Source organism: Pristiophorus japonicus, chromosome 11 (assembly GCF_044704955.1).
Source record: "Pristiophorus japonicus isolate sPriJap1 chromosome 11, sPriJap1.hap1, whole genome shotgun sequence".
Lineage (NCBI taxonomy): Eukaryota > Metazoa > Chordata > Chondrichthyes > Pristiophoridae > Pristiophorus > Pristiophorus japonicus.
In genome coordinates this window covers 213,084,053-213,105,057 of record NC_091987.1, presented here as the reverse complement: position 1 = coordinate 213,105,057, position 21,005 = coordinate 213,084,053, and the positions used below count along the sequence as shown (strand labels likewise).

Genomic DNA, 21,005 nt, shown 5'->3' with positions numbered 1-21,005 from the left:
CGGTATCCCACTAGTCACTGCCTGCCATTCTGAAAAGTACCCATTTACTCCTACTCTTTGCTTCCTGTCTGCCAACCAGTTCTCAATCCACGTCAGCACACTACCCCCAATCCCATGTGCTTTAACTTTGCACATTAATCTCTTGTGTGGGACCTTGTTGAAAGCCTTCTGAAAGTCCAAATACACCACATCAACTGGTTCTCCCTTGTCCACTCTACTGGAAACATTCTCAAAAAATTCCAGAAGATTTGACAAGCATGATTTCCCTTTCACAAATCCATGCTGACTTGGACCTATCATGCCACCTCTTTCCAAATGCGCTGCTATGACATCCTTAATAATTGATTCCATCATTTTACCCATGATAGCCCGATGTCAGGCTGACCGGTCTATAATTCCCTGTTTTCTCTCTCCCTCCTTTTTTAAAAAGTGGGGTTACATTGGCTACCCTCCACTCCATAGGAACTGATCCAGAGTCTATGGAATGTTGGGAAATGACTGTCAATGCATCCGCTATTTCCAAGGTCACCTCCTTAAGAACTCTGGGATGCAGTCCATCAGGCCCTGTGGATTTATCGGCCTTCAATCCCATCAATTTCCCCAACACAATTTCCCGACTAATGAAGATTTCCCTCAGTTCCTCCTTCTTACTAGACCCTCTGACCCTTTTTATATCCGGAAGGTTGTTTGTGTCCTCCTTAGTGAATACCGAACCAAAGTACTTGTACAATTGGTCTACCATTTCTTTGTTCCCCGTTATGACTTCCCCTGATTCTGACTGCAGGGGACCTACATTTGTCTTTACTAACCTTTTTCTCTTTACATATCTATAGAAGTTTTTGCAGTCCATCTTAATGTTCTCTGCAAGCTTCCTCTCGTACTCCATTTTCCCTGCCCTAATCAAACCCTTTGTCCTCCTCTGCTGAGTTCTAAATTTCTCCCAGTCCCCGGGTTCGCTGCTATTTCTGGCCAATTTGTATGCCACTTCCTTGGCTTTAATACTATCCCTGATTTCCCTTGATAGCCACGGTTGAGCCACCTTCCCTTTTTATTTTTACGCCAAACAGGGATGTACAATTGTTGTAGTTCATCCATGCGGTCTCTAAATGTCTGCCATTGCCCATCCACAGTCAACCCCTTAAGTATCATTCGCCAATCTATCCTAGCCAATTCACGCCTCATACCTTCAAAGTTACCCTTCTTTAAGTTCTGGACCATGGTCTCTGAATTAACTGTTTCATTCTCCATCCTGATGTAGAATTCCACCAGAATAGACCCCACTCTTTCTCTAGTTATTCTCTTGTTCTAAACGTTTTTATAAAACATCTTTAGGTTTTCCCAGATTTTACTTGCCAACATTCTTTCATGCTCTCTCTTTGCTTTCCAGCTATCTTTTTTAATTGTAACCCTGTACTTTTTATACTCCTCTAGTTGAGAACTGGTTGGCAGACAGGAAGCAAAGAGTAGGAGTAAATGGGGACTTTTCAGAATGGCAGGCAGTGACTAGTGGGGTACCGCAAGGTTCTTTGCTGGAGCCCCAGCTGTTTACATTGTACATTAATGATTTAGACGAGGGGATTAAATGTAGTATCTCCAAATTTGCGGATGACACTAAGTTGGGTGGCAGTGTGAACTGCGAGGAGGATGCTATGAGGCTGCAGAGCGACTTGGATAGGTTAGGTAAGTGGACAAATGCATGGCAGATGAAGTATAATGTGGATAAATGTGAGGTTATCCACTTTGGTGGTAAAAACAGAGAGACAGACTATTATCTGAATGGTGACAGATTAGGAAAAGGGGAGGTGCAACGAGACCTGGGTGTCATGGTACATCAGTCATTGAAGATTGGCATGCAGGTACAGCAGGCAGTTAAGAAAGCAAATGGCATGTTGGCCTTCATAGCGAGGGAATTTGAGTACAGGGGCAGGGAGGTGTTGCTACAGTTGTACAAGGCCTTGGTGAGGCCACACCTGGAGTATTGTGTGCAGTTTTGGTCTCCTAACCTGAGGAAGGACATTCTTGCTATTGAAGAGTGCAGCGAAGGTTCACCAGACTGATTCCTGGGATGGCGGGACTGACCTATCAAGAAAGACTGGATCAACTGGGCTTGTATTCACTGGAGTTCAGAAGAATGAGAGGGAACCTCAGAAACGTTTAAAATTCTGACGGGTTTAGACAGGTTAGATGCAGGAAGAATGTTCCCAATGTTGGGGAAGTCCCGAACAAGGGGACACAGTCTAAGCATAAGGGGTAAGCCATTTAGGACCGAGATGAGGAGAAACTTCTTCACCCAGAGAGTGGTGAACCTGTGGAATTCTCTACCACAGAAAGTTGTTGAGGCCAATTCACTAAATATATTCAAAAAGGAGTTAGATGAAGTCCTTACTACTAGGGGGATCAAGGGGTATGGCGAGAAAGCAGGAATGGGGTACTGAAGTTGCATGTTCAGCCATGAACTCATTGAATGGCGGTGCAGGCTACAAGGGCCGAATGGCCTACTCCTGCACCTATTTTCTATGTTTCTACAGTATTGTGTTCTCGGTATCTGTCATAAGTTTCCCTTTTTTTTCTTTATCTTACCCTGTATGTCCCTTGATATCCAGGAAGCTCTAGATTTGTTAGCCCAGCCTTTTTTTTTGAGGGAACATACTTGTTCTGTATCCTCAGGATCTCCTCCTTGAATGCCTTCCACTGCTCTGACACTGATTTTCCATCAAGTAGCCATTTCCAGTCCACTTTGACCAAATTCCATCTCAGCCCAGCAAAATTTGTGTACTGGAGACCCGGCAAAAGTTGACTAAAAAGTTGCTGCATAACAAGAAAGAAGACTTGCATTTATATAGCACCTTGCACGACCACCAGCCGTCTCAAAGCACTTTACAGCCAACGAAGTACTATTGGAGTGCAGTCACTGTTGTATTGTGGGAAACACAGCAGCCAATTTGCGCACAGCAAGCTCCCACAAACAGCAATGTGATGACGACCAGATAATTTATTTTTGTTATGGTGAGGGATAAATATTGGCCAGGACACCGGGGATAACTCCCCTGCTCTTCTTCGAAATAGTGCCATGGGATCTTTTACATCCACCTGAGAGGGCAGATTTAACATCTCATCCGAAATATGGATATTTCAAAAGCTATATGGTTTGATCTGGCAAAAGGTGTTATTGCCTGTGATTTAATTGTGTGAATTTGTTTGGTAGTGATGGCAGTACTGGAGATGAGAACACACAAGTATAGCAAGCAATTAAGAATGCAACTGGTATGTTGACCTTTATTACAAGAGGATTTGAGTATGAGTCTTACTGCAATTATATAGGGCTTTGGTGAGACCACACCTGGAGTACTGTGTACAGTTTTGGTCTCCTTACCTAAGGAAGGATATACTTGTCTTTAGATGGAGTGCACCGATGTTCACCAGACTGATTCCTGGGATGGGGGGGGATTGTCCTCTGAGGAGAGATTGAGTAGACCAGGCTTACATTCTCCAGCGTTTGGAAGAATGAGAGGTGATCTCATTGAAACATACAAAATTCTGACAGGGCTTGACAGGGTAGATGCAGGGAGGGTGTTTCCCCCTGGCTGGGGAGTCTAGAACCAGGGGTCAGAGTTTCAGAATAAGGGGTCGGCCATTTAGAACTGAGATGAGGAGAAATTTCTTCACTCAGGAGGATAGTGAATCTTTGGAATTCTCTACCCCAGAGGGCTGTGGTGGCTCAGTCATTGAGTGTATTCAATACAGAGATCAATAGATTTTTGGATATTTCGTGAATCAACGGTTATGGGAATAGTGCAGGAAAGTAGAGTTGAGGTAGAAGATCAGCCATGATCTCATTGAATGGTGGAGCAGGCTCGAGGGGCCGAATGGCCTACTCCTGCTCCTATTATATTCTTATTTCAGACAGGCCTGTCCGGCGTGACATTTCCCTACACGTGGCCTCGCTAAGTGAGAGCATCAAATGAATGGCATATTGGAGCCAGATTTGTGGTACAGGATCACGTGTAGCAGGAACTGGATTAAGACTTCCCGAAACTCATGTAACATAGCATTCTTACAGCCAGCAAAGGAGATCACCTTGTACTGAATTTAGATGAAAACGACAGTCCCATCAACCCACTGTACAATCCAGCCCCCTCCCACCTTAGATATAAAATGATTAAAGTATAATTAACTCAGACTCATTAATGCAGCAAGGTATTTTACTGTACAATCTGTCACATGATTAAAGAAAAAATATTACAATGCAAGGTCGGCAGCAAATATTAAACAGGACAACTTGAGGTACAAATCGAGATGGCCCAAGCCTAAATAATAGTTCACAACAACCTTCCTATTAGAACAACCTGGAGCTCCCACGCAGTACGCTCGCTGGCCTTTACACAGGAGAAACCGCGCACGTGTGAAAATTTAAATGGGCCGGGCAGCCAGTTAAAGGGACCGCGCACGGAAATAAAATGAGAGGAAACATTGGTTCACTATATCCCGTTTCAGATGCATGGTCATGCACACACGAGGCTCGGGGAATCTGTGTGTGGTTACCCATCATTGAAAAGCAACGGTATATAATTTTAGGTGTTATTTTTAAAATTGCTTGAAATCATCAGAATCATAATAATCCAGATCTTTTTGCTAACCAATCTATCCTGGTTATAATATCTTACATAATTCAAACTAGACAACAACCAAGTACCGCAGGCAGTGACGTGCAGGGCAATAACAAAGCTCTCCACTCAGCAGTGCGTCGAGGCACTGATTTACAAGACTGCCACAGATCTCCTGTGCTAGATGTAACAAGTAACCATCTGCAGAGTTTTTTTGTAAAAAGCATTTGGAATCGGTAAAAAGCTAGTGAAGTGGGATTTCCCCTCTCACACAAAGCTACAAGTCTTTTATTGCTGCACATTTCCAACAGGCCTCATTTGTAGTAATTAAATACAGTAAATCGGAGCACTGAGTGTCGGGTGGATTACATGTCATTCATTGTATGGTTCTTGGCCGGGGTAAGAGCGCTCCACTGGAACAAAGCACAGTGGGGGAAATGAAAGCTGCTCATTCTTCCTTGCAGGTTTTGTCGTTGGGAGCGTGGCCGTTGGTGGAAGAGCTGCCGCACAGCTTTCCCTGGGCCTGCAGGCTCCTCAGGTAGTCGTGCGGTCCTTTGCCTTCGAAAGACGAGGGGTTCTTGTAGGAGCCTCCGATGCGGTCCCACAGCGTGAAGTACTGCCCGTAGTTATAGTCGAAGAAGAGGTGGTGGTCCGTGTGGTGAGCCGAGCCGTTAACCACTTCCCGGAGGGCCTTGGGCACGCGGTAGTCTCCGTCGTGAATGGACACCGTCCAGATGTTGACAAAGACGTAGAGGCCGAGGTAGACCAGCTTGTGCAGCGGGAAGAGGAACGGATAGATGTGATACGGAATGCTCTGCAGGAAGCCGTCCACCGGGTGAAAAGCATGACTCGCAAACGGGGTCGCAATCTTCCAGACGTGGTGGGGCTTGTGGAAATGCTACAGACAATAAGAAAGACGTGTATTTATATAGCGCCTTTTACAACCACCGGATGTCTCAAAGCGCTTTACAATGAAGTACAGGTTGGGCTTCCCTTAACCGGCACCACCCCTCGTCCGGAATGATTCTGGTTGCCGTGGCCGGATGTGCAGAACGTGGCCGACCTCCACCCCGACTTTGGGGCCGTGCCAACACTCGGCCCGCGGGGGGCCCGCCGACACTCGGCCCACCCAGAGCACCTCCCCCTCTCCCTGACCTCGGGCTGCCTTCCCCCCACCCCACCCCTCTCGGCGTGACCTCCCTTTATCCGGCAGAATCCCTTATTCGGCACAGGCCAGGTCCCAAGGGTGCCGGAAGGGAGGTTCAACTTGTACTTTTGGAGTGTAGCCGCTGTTGTAATGTGGGAAACGCGGCAGCCAAATTGCGCACAGCAAGTTCCCACAAACAGCAATGTGATAATGACCAGATAATCTGGTTTGTCATGTTGATTGAATGATAAATATTGGGCCTCAGGACACTGGGGATAACTCCCCTGCTCTTCTTCAAAATAGTGCCATGGGATCTTTTACGGCCACCTGAGAGAGCAGCCGGGGCCTCGGTTTAACATCTTATCCAAAAGACGGCACCTCCGACAGTGCAGCACTCCCTCAGCACTGTACTAGGAGTATCAGCCTAGATTTATGTGCTCCAGTTCCTGGAGTGGGACTTGAACCCACAACCTTCTGACTCAGAGGCGAGTGTGCTACCCACTGAGCCACAGCTGACAGACCAGAAGTTACAAGCATCTTCACATTAAATGGTCACATAAAGACATACATTTCTGAGGTTGCTCGAGACGCTCTGCAATTACCCTGTAGCAAACCCGCCCTCGCTTTCTCTGATCACCTATTAGCACCTAAATCACGGTTAGCTGCAATGATGCAAAACTTCATTTTAAAACATATGAAGTGGTAATAAGATCAGTAACAGGTTCTTGACACCACCCTTTCAGGCATTCAGTAGCAACTTTCATTGGGGAATTGGATAAATACTGAAAAAGAAAAATTTGTATAGCTATGGGGAAAGAGCAGGGGGTGTGGGACTTATTGGATCGCTCTTTCAAAGAGCCAAAGAGAATGGCCTCCTTGTGCGCTGTATGATTCAATGAAATAGCAGTTCGTTGCACCAGAGCACCATCGCTGCACTATTGAAACATGCATATAATGATGACAACTGAATCTAATCCCCATTTTCAAATCTTTTTCAGTTAGTTATCTGTATAACATTACTGTACTGCCTTGTAAGTCCAAAAGCTGCCATTTAAGCTAAAACGAAGTGTATCTTACCTTATAGATGAGCTTATGGTGAAGAAACCGATGGATCCAGTAGATGCACATATCCGTGAAGAAGAGGAAGGAGATCATACTGAGGACCACGCCAAACCAACCTGATAAAATAGGATGACCTAGATTAGGGTGGGAGGCTCAGGATACAATGAGAGAGATTACCCATCCAAGGGGGGGGGGGGGGGGGGGGGAGAAATTGAACTCCCTCCTTGCGGCAGACACTAGGCAGAATGGGAGTTAAAATCAAAGCGTGGACTCGCTGCTCTTTTCCCACCACACGGTCATTTTAACGCTGCCTTTTTCTAGGGCGTTCCAAGACAGCTGCTGGACTCAGGCACGAGCCCCATGAATAACAGCAACAACTTGTATTTATTCAGCCACTTTCATGCAGCAAAACGTTCCAAGGCACTTCACAGGAGCTTTATCAAACAACATTTGACACCGAGCCACTGAAGGATATATTAGGGCAGATGACCAGAAGATTGGTTTTAAGGAGCGTCTTAGGAAGAGAAAAAGAGGTGGAGAGGTTTAGGGAGGGAATTCCAGAGCTTAGGGCCGAGGCAGCTGGAACCAAACATAATTCGGGGCCCCATGTCATTAGGTCCCAGATTTAATTTTCGCTGCCTGCTGAGCGGGGAGCTTGCTGCAGACGCTCCACTCAGCAAAACCTGGCCGACACCCAGCGGAGACCCTGCAAGGCAAGTGTGAAAAATCAACTTTGTGGGGTCAGGAAGGGCAAGACTGTTCCTCTGGGCCACAAAAAGACAGGTTGGGCCATGTTATCTGCCCCCACCCCCTCACCCACCGCCCTACTCCACAATGTGAGTTTAAAGTGAGCCCTCTGCTGGCATCATAGGATTACTGAGAATATACAGCAGAGAAACAGGCCATTTGGCCCAACCAGACCATACCGGCGTTTATGCTCCACCCTCATACAGGAAACAACAGCTAGCTATACCCAAGCACCTCCTTTTCATCGATGCACTACTGAAATGTGCATATAACTGTGGCAACTAAGTCCAAATTGTTTAGGGTGGGCAACACAGAAGAATGGAGGATTGAAATTCGCTTCTTTCAATTGCGATTTTTCTAAAGCCACGAGTGCTTCCGATTCTCAATTCCGCCAAAGCTTCCTGGTCTCCAGCCCTCGCCAGTTTTCAGCTCGCTGCTCACAGCTGCCTTACAACAGCGCAAGGCGATTAAATAAAATGAGGATCAACATCCACTTCCCAGGGCGGAATTCTTCTCTTCTGGGTGTTCCCAATTTCCTGTTTAAAAAAAAAACTTACCATAAGGGGAGTCCTCGATATTGTCATACAATTTACTGTACCCTCGGACCTCTGCAAAGAACAGAGCCACTGTTGGGATGCTTATCCATGGCATCGACTGCATGGCATATTTTATCTCCCTCTGCACTTGATTCTATAGAAGGTGGGGGGGGGGCGAAAAGAGAATGATTTCAGTATTTGTCAAAGAAAATCACAAAATCTACTTGAATTGCTTCCACTCCCAAAAATACAGAAACACCTGTACAACTCAGAAAATATTTATTTTTTAAATCATGGCACAGAAACAGGCCATTCGGCCCTTCAAGTCTGTGCTAGTTTCTCTATCCATGAGCCACCTAGTCTTTTCCCAATCACCTGCTCACTCCTTGGACCCCACAGTATTCCTCTTTTACCCCCCCCCCCCCCACACTCCTACCCAAGCAACTATCGAATTTCCTTTTAAAAGAATTTATGGACTCTGCTCCATCAACAGTTTGTTGCAGATAATTTCCCATCTCTAGCCCATCCTAGAATCATAGATATTTACGGCACAGAAGGAGGCCATTCAGCCCAGTGTGTCTGCACCGGCTGAAAAAAAAATTATCCAGCCTAATCCCACTTTCCAGCTCTTGGTCCATAGCCCTGTAGGTTGCAGCACTTCAAGCGCACATGCAAGTACTTTTTAAACGTGTCTAGGGTTTCTGCCTCTACCACCCTTTCAGGCAGTGAGTTCCAGACCCCCACCACCCTCTGGGGGAAAAATATTCTCAAATTGCCTCCCCTTTAATTCCTTTTGCGATTACTTTAAACTTGTACCCTCATTAGCATCCCGCAGACTAGTGGGAACCATTTAGAATTATAGAATCATAAAAACTTACAGCACAGAAGGAAGCCATTTGGCCTGCCGTGCCTGTGCCAGCTCTTTGAAAGCAGTCGTGCTTAGTCCCACTTCCCCACTTTCTGTCTGTAATCCTGTAAGTGCCGCATCCTCAATTACCTGTCCAACTCCCTTTTAAAATTATTATTGGAATCAGCTCCCACCACCTTTTCAGGTCGAGCGTTACAGATCCCGACAACTCTCTGAGTGAAAACATTTCTCCTCATCTCCCTGCTAGATCTTTTGCCAGTGATTTTAAATCTATGACCTCTGGTTATTGGCCCACTTGCCAGAGGGAATTTAATGCCATTTACCTTGAAGACCTCGATGAGACATCGTTAACTTACTCAGCTCCAGAAAACAATCTGTAACTTCTCTAGTCTCTATTGATGACCTGGAACCACATCCGTGGCAATGCAGAGCAAGAAGCAAGGCAGTGAAATCCAACAAATGAGGTAATTCGTAAAGTATCACACACACACACACACACACACACACACACACACACACACACACACAAAGAGCACATTAAAACCACACTGGAAGCAAGGGGAGGAAGAGAAGAGGTTGGTGTTGTCAGGATACTAAAACCACAACTCAGCCAGTGAACTCTTTCCTTCTAACTAAAAAGGGCATCTAGAAGCAAGCTATTCTGCAGATGAGGAGTAGAGGATTGAAGAACCGAAAGTAAAAACATTAAGTAGCACTAGTGAAGTATGGAGTTAAAATATTGACTTTCTAGCAACGGAATAGCAGCCAAATAAAAATCTGTTCACAAGTACCAGAGAAAGTGCCACCAAAACAATTTATAAAGCTGCAAACATTCTATTTTGTCCCCTGTGAGTTGTCCCAGGATTTCTTACTCAATTTCCTTCAGATGGATATACGTGGCAGAGAATCTGTAACCCAGTGGGGCTCTGCGCTGCAAGACTGCGACATTCCATCCGTCGAGTCGCCAGCCAACAAACAGAGCAACTGGTCAGTTCGCCAGCAACATCGGCCAATGCCTCCACTTCTGCTCGCTCGCTCATTTGTCCTTTCCGTACACCTGACACTTCTGTCCTTTTGAAAAATCTCCGCTGCCTGACCAGCCCCTCCTCAACATCAAAAGGTTTGCGCAAGACTATTATTCAGATTCGTAACGCGTGATGGGGCTGTGGAGTCGGTAATTAGTTACACGCCAGCAACTGCTTTCGGCATCTACTCCCCTTGCATCTGGGAAAGGAGGGAAATTTCCTGTCTTGTTCTAGTTTTCCTAATAGTATTTACCTTGCTATCCAGCCTAATTCCGCTTTCCAGCTCGTGGTCCGTAGCCCTGTAGGTTACGGCAATTCAAGTGCATATCCAAGTACTTTTTAAAATGTAGTGAGGGTTTCTGCCTCCACCACCCTCTCAGGCAGTGAGTTCCAGACCCCCACAACCTTCTGGGTGAAGAATTTCCCCTCAAATCCCCTGTTCAATCACACAATTGTAATTGAAATCATGGTTGTGATCTGGAACGCACTGCCCGAAAGGGGGGTGGAAGCAGATTCAGTAGCAGCTTTCAAAAAGGAAGTGGATAAATACTTAAGAGGGAAGAATTTGCAGGGCTATGGGGAAAGAGAAGGGGAGTGGGACTAATTGGATAAGCTCTACCAAAGAGACAACACAGGCATGAAGGGCCGAATGGCCTCCTTCTGTGCTGTGTGATTCTATCTACTTGTATTCATACATTTTCATATAAAAATTCTACAGAGCGTGTTCAGGGGTACAGCACCTACCGGCAAATACTGCGGGTGTTTCTTCAAAGTGTGGTCAAAGATGAGATAATAGCTAAACGTTCCGAAGAGGAAATAAATAACGGCAGCTCCCAGGTTAGTTACCACCAGGAGGCTGATTATCTGGCGTAGAGCGCCATCCTCTGGCCAGGAGCTGGGGTACACATACGGTGTGAAAAAGTAGTAGTCTGCATACTGCAGTACAATATCCATGGCATAACCTGGGAACCAAAAGAAGAGGTCTTAGTAATTTATTGCTTACTAAATCAAACCGCAGTGAGCACTCCATCCATTTCAGGTCTCAAAGAACATAAAAACTTAAGAGTTAGGAGCAGGAGCAGGCCATATATCCCCTCGAGACTGCTCCACCATTCAAGAAGATCATGGCTGATCTGTGACCTCAACTCCACTTTCCCGCCCGATCCCCATATCCTTTGATTCTCTTAAAAAGAGTCCAAAAATCTATCTATCTCAGCCTTGAATATACTCAACGACTCAGCATCCACAGCTCTCTGGGGCAGAGAATTCCAAAGATTCACTACATAAGAACATACATAAGAACATAAGAATTAGGAACAGGAGTAGGCCATCTAGCCCCTCGAGCCTGCTCCACCATTCAATAAGATCATGGCTGATCTGGCCGTGGACTCAGCTCCACTTACCCGCCCGCTCCACGTAACCCTTAATTCCCTTATTGGTTAAAAATCTATCTATCTGTGACTTGAATACATTCAATGAGCTAGCCTCAACTGCTTCCTTGGGCAGAGAATTCCACAGATTCACAACCCCCTGGGAGAAGAAATTCCTTCTCAACTTGGTTTTAAATTGGCTCCCCCGTATTTTGAGGCTGTGCCCCCTAGTTCTAGTCTCCCCTACCAGTGGAAACAACCTCTCTGCCTCTATCTTGTCTATCCCTTTCATTATTTTAAATGTTTCTATAAGATCACCCCTCATCCTTCTGAACTCCAACGAGTAAAGACCCAGTCTACTCAATCTATCATCATAAGGTAACCCCCTCATCTCCGGAATCAGCCAAGTGAATCTGTACCCCCTCCAAAGCCAGTATATCCTTCCTTAAATAAGGTGACCAAAACTGCACGCAGTACTCCAGGTGCGGCCTTACCAATACCCTATACAGTTGCAGCAGGACCTCCCTGCTTTTGTACTCCATCCCTCTCGCAATGAAGGCCAACATTCCATTCACCTTCCTGATTACCTGCTGCACCTGAAAACTAACTTTTTGGGATTCATACACAAGGTCCCCCAGGTCCCTCTGCATCTCAGCATGTTGTAATTTCTCCCCATTCAAATAATATTCCCTTTTACTGTTTTTTTTCCCCCCCCAAGGTGGATGACCTCACACTTTCCGACATTGTATTCCATCTCCCAAACCTTAGCCCATTCGCTTAACCTATCTAAATCTCTTTGCAGCCTCTCTGTGTCCTCTACACAACCCGCTTTCCCACTAATCTTTGTGTCATCTGCAAATTTTGTTACACTACACTCTGTCCCCTCTTCCAGGTCATCTATGTATATTGTAAATAGTTGTGGTCCCAGCACCGATCCCTGTGGCACACCACTAACCACCGATTTCCAACCCGAAAAAGGACCCATTTATCCCGACTCTCTGCTTTCTGTTCGCCAGCCAATTCTCTCTCCATGCTAATACATTTCCTCTGACTCCGCGTACCTCTATCTTCTGCAGTAACCTTTTATGTGGCACCTTATCGAATGCCTTTTGGAAATCTAAATACACCACACCCATCGGTACACCTCTATCCACCATGTTCGTTATATCCTCAAAGAATTCCAGTAAATTAGTTAAACATGATTTCCCCTTCATGAATCCATGCTGCGTCGGCTTGATTGCACTATTCCTATCTAGATGTCCCGCTATTTCTTCCTTAAATGATAGTTTCAAGCATTTTCCCCACTACAGATGTTAAACTAACCAGCCTATAGTTACCTGCCTTTTGTCTGCCCCCTTTTTTAAACAGAGGCGTTACATTAGCTGCTTTCCAATCCGCTGGTACCTCCCCAGAGTCCAGAGAATTTTGGTAGATTATAACGAATGCATCTGCTATAACTTCCGCCATCTCTTTTAATACCCTGGGATGCATTTCATCAGGACCAGGGAACTTGTCTACCTTGAGTCCCATTAGACTGTCCAGCACTACCCCCCCTAGTGACAGTGATTGTCTCAAGATCCTCCCTTCCCACATTCCTGTAACCAGCAATTTTTGGCATGGTTTTTGTGTCTTCCACTGTGAAGACCGAAGCAAAATAATTGTTTAAGGTCTCAGCCTTTCTCAGAAGAATTTTCTCCTCATCTCAGTCCTAAATGATTGACCCCTTATCCTGAGAGTGTGACCTCCTTTCGTAGTGTGCCGACTGGATTGACCTGAAGATAATGCACACTGTGTGCCGATTACAAACTCAGATTCGTCTTGTCCACTATCAACAACAACTTGTATTTATATAGCGCCTTTAATGTAGCGAAACGTCCCAAGGCACTTCACACGTGTTATGAGACAAAAAAATAATTCTAACAGAAGCATTAACCCATTTCCTATTGGGTTAACAACTCCCTTATATAAACGACAAAAGAATTTCAGATCAATTTGTTTGAGCACTAATATTCACACTGTATAATTTCAACGCCACAGCGATTAGCAGAGGGCTGTCAGCTTTACAGCGCAAGAATTGTGAAACCAATACCCAAGATCAGTTAGGTATATTTAACTTAAATTGTTGTTTTGTGCGAATGGTTTTGTATAGCTTTTGGTCTATTTCTACTGTGGCTAACTAGCTCCTGTTTGCTATATTAAAACAGTGACTACACTTCAAAAAAAGCATTTTATTTGCACTAAATGTGCTATATAAATGCAAGTCTTTCTTTCTTTTAAAGCACAATGCTTATATTTATATCTTTCCCCCTATCCCTGCAATGTTTTACTCCTTCAAGTATCTGTCCAAATCCCTTTTGAAGGTAATTATTGAATCTGTTCCCACCACCCTATCAGGGCAGCGCATTCCACATCCGAACCATTCGTTGTGTAAAAATGTTTTTCCTCATGTCACCTCTGGTTCTTTTGCCAACCAGCGTAATGCAGTAAAATGTCCCAAGGGTCCTTACCCTGTTCTTTAAATATAAATCATACAGAACAGTACAGCGCAGAAGGAGGCCATTTGGCCCACATAGCCAGTGACAAATCTTTGGAAGAGTGTCAGCTGTGGCTCATTGGGTAGCACTCTCGCCTGAGTCAGAAAGTTGTAGGATCAAGTCCCACTCCAGAGACTAGAGCAAACATACAAATCTAGATTGACACTTGCAGTAGAGGGAGTTATCAGAGGTGCTGTCTTTTGGATGAGACGTTAAACCGAGGCTCTCTGTGTGCAGTGTCTTGGGACATTTCACTATGTTAAAGATGCTATATAATGGTAAGTTGTTGTGGATGCAAAAGATTCCATGCCATTATTTCGAAGAGAAGGATAGTTATCCCTGGTGTTTATGCCTCAATCGACATCAGTAAAATCAAATTATCTGGTCATTATCACATTCCTCTTTGAGGGAGCTCTGCGCAAATTGGCAGCCATGTTTCCTACATTACAACAGTGAACACACTTCAAAAGTACAGTAAAGCATTTTAAAAGACTTGCATTTATATAATGCCTTTCACAACCTTGGGACATCTTAAAGTGCTTTACAGCCAATGAGGTATTTTTTGAAGTGCAGTCACTGTTGTAATGTAGGAAATGCAGCAGCCGTATTGCACACAACAAGCTCCCACAAGCAGCAATGTGATAATGACCAGATAATCTGTTGATTGAGGGATAAATATTGGCCCAGGACACCAGGGAGAACTCCCCTGCTCTTCTTCAAAATAGTGCCACGGGACCTTTTACGTCCACCTGAGAGAGCAGACGGGGCCTCGGAACAACAGCTCATCTGAAAGAAGGCACCCTCCCCAAGTACTGCACTGGAGTGTCAGCCTGGACTTTTGTGCTCAAGTCTCTGGAGTGGGACTTGAACCCGCAGCCTTCTGCTACCCACTGAGCCAACGGCTTAGGGATGTCCTGAGTTTGTGAAGGCGGCTATATAAATACTAAATCTTCACAGCCCTGTAAAAGTTTGTTTTCCAAGTATTTATCTCATTTCCTTTTGAAATGTTAGAATCTGCTTCCACCACTCTTTCAGGGAATGTATCACAGGCTATAATGGCCCTGGGATCTGTTGCAATCACCCCAGAGTGCACAGGAGTTTGTCTGATTTTCAAAGACAGCGCCACCGACAGTGCGGCACTCCCGCAGCGGGGCTGGAAGCGAGACATTGTGATCCCGAGGCGAGCGTGCTACCAACTGAGGTCAGCTGGGGGTGGAGATAAAGATTTTAAAAAATATATTTGTTCCTGGGATGTGGGCGTCGCTGGCAAGGCCAGCATTTATTGGCCATCCCTAATTGCCCTTGAGAAGGTGGTGGTAAGCCGTTTTTTGAACCACTGCAGTCAATGTGGTGACAGTGCTGTTAGGGAGGGAGTTCCAGGATTTTGACCCAGCGACAATGAAGGAATGGCGATGTATTTCCAAGTCAGGATGGTGTGTGACTTGGAGGGGAATGTGGAGGTGGTGGTGTTCCCATGCGCCGCTGCCCTTGTCCTTCTAGGTGGTAGAGGTCGCGGGTTTGGGAGGTGCTGCCGAAGAAGCCTTGGCGAGTTACTGCAGTGCATCTTGTAGATGGTGCACACTGCAGCCACGGTGCGCCGGTGGTGGAGGGAGTGAGTGTTGAAGGTGGTGGATGGGGTATCAACCAGGCGGGCTGCTTTGTCCTGAAGGATATTGAGCTGCTTGAGTGTTGTTGGAGCGGCACTCATCCAGGCAAGTGGAGAATATTCCATCACATTCCTGACATGCCTTGTAGATGATGGAAAGGATTTGGTGAGTCAGTCAGGAGGTAAGACACTCGCCACAGAATACCCAGCCTCTATCCAGCTCTTGTAGCCACAGTATTTATGTGACAGGTCAATGGTGACCCTCAGGATGTTGATGGTGGGGTATTCAGTGACGGTAATGCCGTTGAATGTCAAGGGACGCTGGTTAGACTCTCTTTAGTTGGAGATAGTCATTGCCTGGCACTTGTGTGGCGTGAATGTTACTTGCCACTTATCGGCCCAAGCTGGAATGTGCTGCATGCGGGCACCGACTGTTTCATGTCAGTACTGTCAGCTGTAGCTCACTTGGTAGCAGTATCCCTTCTGAGTCAGAAGGTTGTGGGATCAAGTCCCACTGCAGAGACTTGATCACAAAAAATAATCTAGCCCGACACTCCAGCGCAGTACTGAGGGAGCGCCGCACCGTCGGAGGGGCAGTGCTGAGGGAGCGCCGCGCTGTCGGAGGGGCAGTGCTGAGGGAGCGCCGCACTGTCGGAGGGGCAGTACTGAGGGAGTGCCGCACTGTAGGAGGGGCAGTGCTGAGGGAGCGCCGCACTGTCGGAGGGGCAGTGCTGAGGGAGTGCCGCACCGTCGGAGGGGCAGTACTGAGGGAGTGCCGCACCGTCGGAGGGACAGTGCTGAGGGAGCGCCGCACTGTCGGAGGGGCAGTGCTGAGGGAGCGCCGCAGTGTCAGAGGGGCAGTACTGAGGGAGCGCCGCAGTGTCAGAGGGGCAGTACTGAGGGAGTGCTGCACTGTCGGAGGGGCAGTACTGAGGGAGTGGCGCACTGTCGGGGGGCAGTACTGAGGGAGCACCGCACTGTCGGGGGGACAGTACTGAGGGAGTGCCGCACTGTTGGAGGGGCAGTACTGAGGGAGTGCCGCACTGTCGGAGGGGCAGTACTGAGGGAGCACCGCACTGTCGGGGGGACAGTACTGAGGGAGTGCCGCACTGTTGGAGGGGCAGTACTGAGGGAGTGCCGCACTGTCGGGGGGACAGTACTGAGGGAGTGCCGCACTGTCGGAGGGGCAGTACTGAGGGAGCACCGCACTGTCGGGGGGACAGTACTGAGGGAGTGACGCACTGTTGGAGGGGCAGTACTGAGGGAGTGCCGCACTGTCGGAGGGGCAGTGCTGAGGGAGTGCCGCACTGTCGGAGGGGCAGTGCTGAGGGAGCGCCGCACTGTCGGAGGGGCAGTACTGAGGGAGTGCCGCAGTGTCGGAGGGGCAGTGCTGAGGGAGCGCCGCACTGTCGGAGAGGCAGTACTGAGGGAGCGCCGCAGTGTCGGAGGGGCAGTACTGCGCGCTTTGCGATGTCCCGAGGATGGGAAATGCATTACAGAAATGCAACTCTTTCTCTGATTCCCCCCCCTGGGTGACGGGCCCGTTCCCTACCTGTTCCGAGCGGAGTTCCACCGCTTTCCGGTAATTTAATCCACGATTTGAAGCCTCTTCCCGCAGCTGCGGCACCGCGGTTACTAAGGGAACCGGCCAGGCCTCGCTAGTCCCACCCTCCGGCCTATGATTGACAGCCAGCCCCGGCCAATCGGAGCCCGCGGTTTCATCAACTCTGATGTTGATTGGTCCCTCAGATCCGCTCCACGGGTCCATTTCAGCCAACGGTACGAGGGACATGAGTGGGCGGGCGTTTCCTCAGGGACCAATCAGAGCACAGTAAGCGGCGCTTAGATGCCATTGCGTCAGGTCACCTCCTGGGTGCCGATTGGATGCGGAGTCGCCTGAGAGGTGACATCACCAATAGAACCATCGGCAGTTCGCTCTTAAAGGGGCAGGCACCCTGGGAATTAAAGGGGCAGTCACCCTGGGAATTAAAGGGGCAGGCACCCTGGGAATTAAAGGGGCAGTCACCCTGGGAATTAAAGGGGCAGTCACCCTGGGAATTAAAGGGGCAGGCAGGCACCCCTGGAATTAAAGGGGCAGTCACGCTGGGATTAAAGGGGCAGGCACCCGGGGAATTGAACGATAAAGGAGTCAAGGGTTATAGGGAGCAGGCGGGGAAGTGGAGTTGAGGCCAAGATCAGATCAGCCATGATCTTATTGAATGGTGGAGAAGGCTCGAGGGCCAAATGGCCGACTCCTGCTCCTATTTCTTAGGGAATGGGTGACCATCGGGCAGAGCAGTGGGAGGAAGGCATGGGGTCCCCTGCGGTCATCTCCCTCCAAAACAGATACACCACCTCGGGTACTGTTGGGGGAGATGGCTCATCAGGGGTAGGAAGCAGCAGCCAAGTCCATGGCACCATGGGTGGCTCTGCTTCACAGGAGGGCAGGAAAAAGTGGGAGAGCTATAGTGATAGGGGATTCTATTGTAAGGGGAATAGATAGGCCTTTCTGCGGCCGCAACCGAGACTCCAGGATGGTATGTTGCCTCCCTGGTGCATGGGTCAAGGATGTCTCGGAGCGGCTACAGTGCATTCTGGAGGGGGAGAGTGAACAGCCAGTTGTCGTGGTGCATATAGGTACCAACGATATAAGTAAAAAATGGGATTAGATACTACAAGCTGAATTTAGGGAGCTAGGAGTTAAATTAAAAAGTAGGACCTCAAGGGTAGTAATCTCAGGATTGCTACCAGTGCCACATGCTAGTCAGAGTAGGAATTGCAGAATAGCTTAGATGAATACATGACTTGAGGAATGATGCAAGGGGGAGGGATTCAAATTCCTGGGACGTTGGAACCGGTTCTGGGGGAGATGGAGTGTTTGCTAGTGCTGTTGGGGAGGATTTAAACTAAAATGGCAGGGGGATGGGAACCTATGCAGGGAGGCAGAGGGAAATAAAAAGGGGGCAGAAGCAAAATGTAGGAAGGAGAAAAGCAAGAGTGGAGGGCAGAGAAATCAAGGGCAAAAATCAAAAAGGGCCACATTACAACATAATTCTAAAAGACAAAGAGTGTTAAAAAAAAACAAGCCTGAAGGCTCTAAGTCTCAATGCGAGGAGCATTTGTAATAAGGTGGATGAATTGACTGTGCAGATAGCTGTTAACGGATATGATATAATTGGGATTACGGAGAAATAGCTCCAAGGTAACCAAGGCTGGGAACTCAACATCCAGGGGTATTCAGTATTCAGGAAGGACACACAGGAAGGAAAAGGAGGTGGGGTAGCGTTACGTTAAAGAGGAGATTAAGGCAATTGTAAGGAAGGACATTCGCGTGGATGATGTGGAATCTATATGGGTAGAGCTGCGAAACACCAAAGGGCAGAAAACATTAGTGGGAGTTGTGTACAGACCACCAAACAGTAGTAGGGAGGTTGGGGATGGCATCAAACAGGAAATTAGGGACACGTGCAATAAGGGTACAGCAGTTATCATGGGTGACTTTAATCTACATATTGATTGGGCTAACAAAACTGGTAGCAATACTGTGGAGGAAGATTTCCAGGAGTGTATAAGGGATGGGTTTCTAGACCAATATGGCGAGGAAACAACTAGAGAGCAGGCCATCCTAGACTGGGTCTTGTGTAACGAGAGAGAATTAATTAGCAATCGGGTCGTGAGGGGCCCTTTGGGGAAGAGTGACCATAATATGGTAGAATTCTTCATTAAGATGGAGAGTGACACAGTTAATTCAGAGACTAGAATCCTGAACTTAAAGAAAGGAAACTTTGACGGAATGAGACGTGAATTGGCTAGGATAGACTGGAGAATGATACTTAAAGGGTTGACAGTGGATAGGCAATGGCAGACATTTAAATATCACATGGATGAACTCAACAATTGTACATAAGGCGTAAGAATTGGCGTAAGAATAAAAAAGGGAAGGTGGCTCAACCGTGGCTAACAAGGGAAATTAGGGAAAGTGTTAAATCCAAGGAAGAGGCATATAAATTGGCCAGAAAAGCAGCAAACCTGAGGACTGGGAGAAATTTACAATTCAGCAGAGGAGCACTAAGGGTTTAATTAGGAGAAGGAAAATTGAGTATGAGAGTCATAGGCGGTCCCTCGAAACGAGGATGACTTGCTTCCACACCAAAAAAAGGACGAGTTCACAGGTGTTTCAATGAAGGATCCGAACTACATTCTGAAGAGTGGAAGTTGCCTGTGCGTGAATTTTTTTAACGTGGGGTGGTCGTTGCACACCAGCCACCACATGGGCCTGACAGAGCTAGGTCTCGGTCCAGTGGCAAGGATTACCCAAGACAACTGGAGACCAGCACTGCTGCACGGACCCAGTGCGCACACGTATGAGAGGAAGCTTGCAGGGAACATAAAAACTGACTGCAAAAGCTTCTATAGATATGTGAAGAGAAAAAGATCAGTGAAGACAAATGTAGATCCCTTGCAGTCATGATTAGGTGAATTCATAATGGGGAACAAGGAAATGGCAGACTAATTGAACAAATACTTTGGTTCTGTCTTCACTAAGGAAGACACGAATAACCTCCCGAAAATACTAGGGAACCGAGGGTCTAGCGAGAAGAGGGAACTGAGGGAAATCCTTATTACACAGGAAACGGTGCTAGGGAAATTGAAGGGACTGAAGGCCGATAAATCCCCAGGGCCTGATAGTCTGCATCCCAGAGTACTTAAGGAAGTGGCCCTAGAAATAGTAGATGCATTGATGGTCATTTTCCAACATTCCATGGACTCTGGTTCAGTTCCCATGGATTGGAGGGTAGCTAATGTAACCTCACTTTTTAAAAAAGGAGGTAAGAGAGAAAACAGGCAATTATAGACCGGTTAGCCTGACATCTGTGGTGGGGAAAATGCTGGAATCAATTATTAAAGATGTAATAGCAGCGCACTTGGAAAGCAGTGACAGGATCAGTCCAAGTCAGCATGGATTTAAGAAAGGAAAATCATGCTTGACAAAATAGAGTTTTTTTGAGGATGTAACTAGTAGAGTGGATAAGGGAGAATCAGTGGATGTGGTGTATTTGGACTTTCAAAAGGCTTTTGACAAGGTCCCACACAAGAGATTAGTGTGCAAAATTAAGTACATGATATTGGGGGTAATGTATTGACGTGGATAGAGAACTGGTTGGCAGACAGGAAGCAAAGAGTGGGAATAAACGGGTCCTTTTCAGAATGGTAGGCAGTGACTAGTGAGGTGCCGTAGGGTTCAGTGCTAGGACCCCAGCTATTTATAATATATATTAATGATTTAGACGAAGAAATTGAATGTAATATCTCCAAGTTTGCAGATGACACTAAGCTGGGTGGCAGTGCGAGCTGCGAGGAGGATGCTAGGAGGCTGCAGGAGGACTTGGACAGGTTAGGTGAATGGGCAACTGCATGGCAGATGCAGTATAATGTGGATAAGTATGAGGTTATCCATTTTGGTGGCAAAAACAGAAGGCAGATTATTATCTGAATGGTGACAGAT

General features: G+C 47.0%; 1 protein-coding gene across 1 annotated transcript; it reads right to left on the bottom strand.

Moving 5' to 3' along the window:
- Positions 1–4,188: 4,188 nt before the first annotated feature.
- sc5d (sterol-C5-desaturase) lies at positions 4,189–17,165 on the bottom strand. Its single transcript, XM_070894503.1, has 5 exons — positions 17,052–17,165; positions 10,734–10,951; positions 8,118–8,250; positions 6,829–6,929; positions 4,189–5,502 (listed from the first exon to the last, which is right to left on the bottom strand). Exons 2-5 carry the CDS (start codon positions 10,941–10,943, stop codon positions 5,053–5,055), a joined length of 894 nt encoding a protein of 297 aa, XP_070750604.1. The 5' UTR covers positions 10,944–10,951; positions 17,052–17,165; the 3' UTR covers positions 4,189–5,052.
- Positions 17,166–21,005: the final 3,840 nt, after the last annotated feature.

Coding starts and splice junctions, on each gene's coding strand:
- sc5d (XM_070894503.1), bottom strand. CDS start 10,943: ATGGATATTGTACTGCAGTATGCAGACTACTACTTTTTCACACCGTAT. Junction 8,251..10,733: donor AACACCCGCAGTATTTGCCG/GTAGGTGCTGTA, acceptor CACCTTCTATAG/AATCAAGTGCAGAGGGAGAT. Junction 6,930..8,117: donor TATCGAGGACTCCCCTTATG/GTAAGTTTTTTT, acceptor CTATTTTATCAG/GTTGGTTTGGCGTGGTCCTC.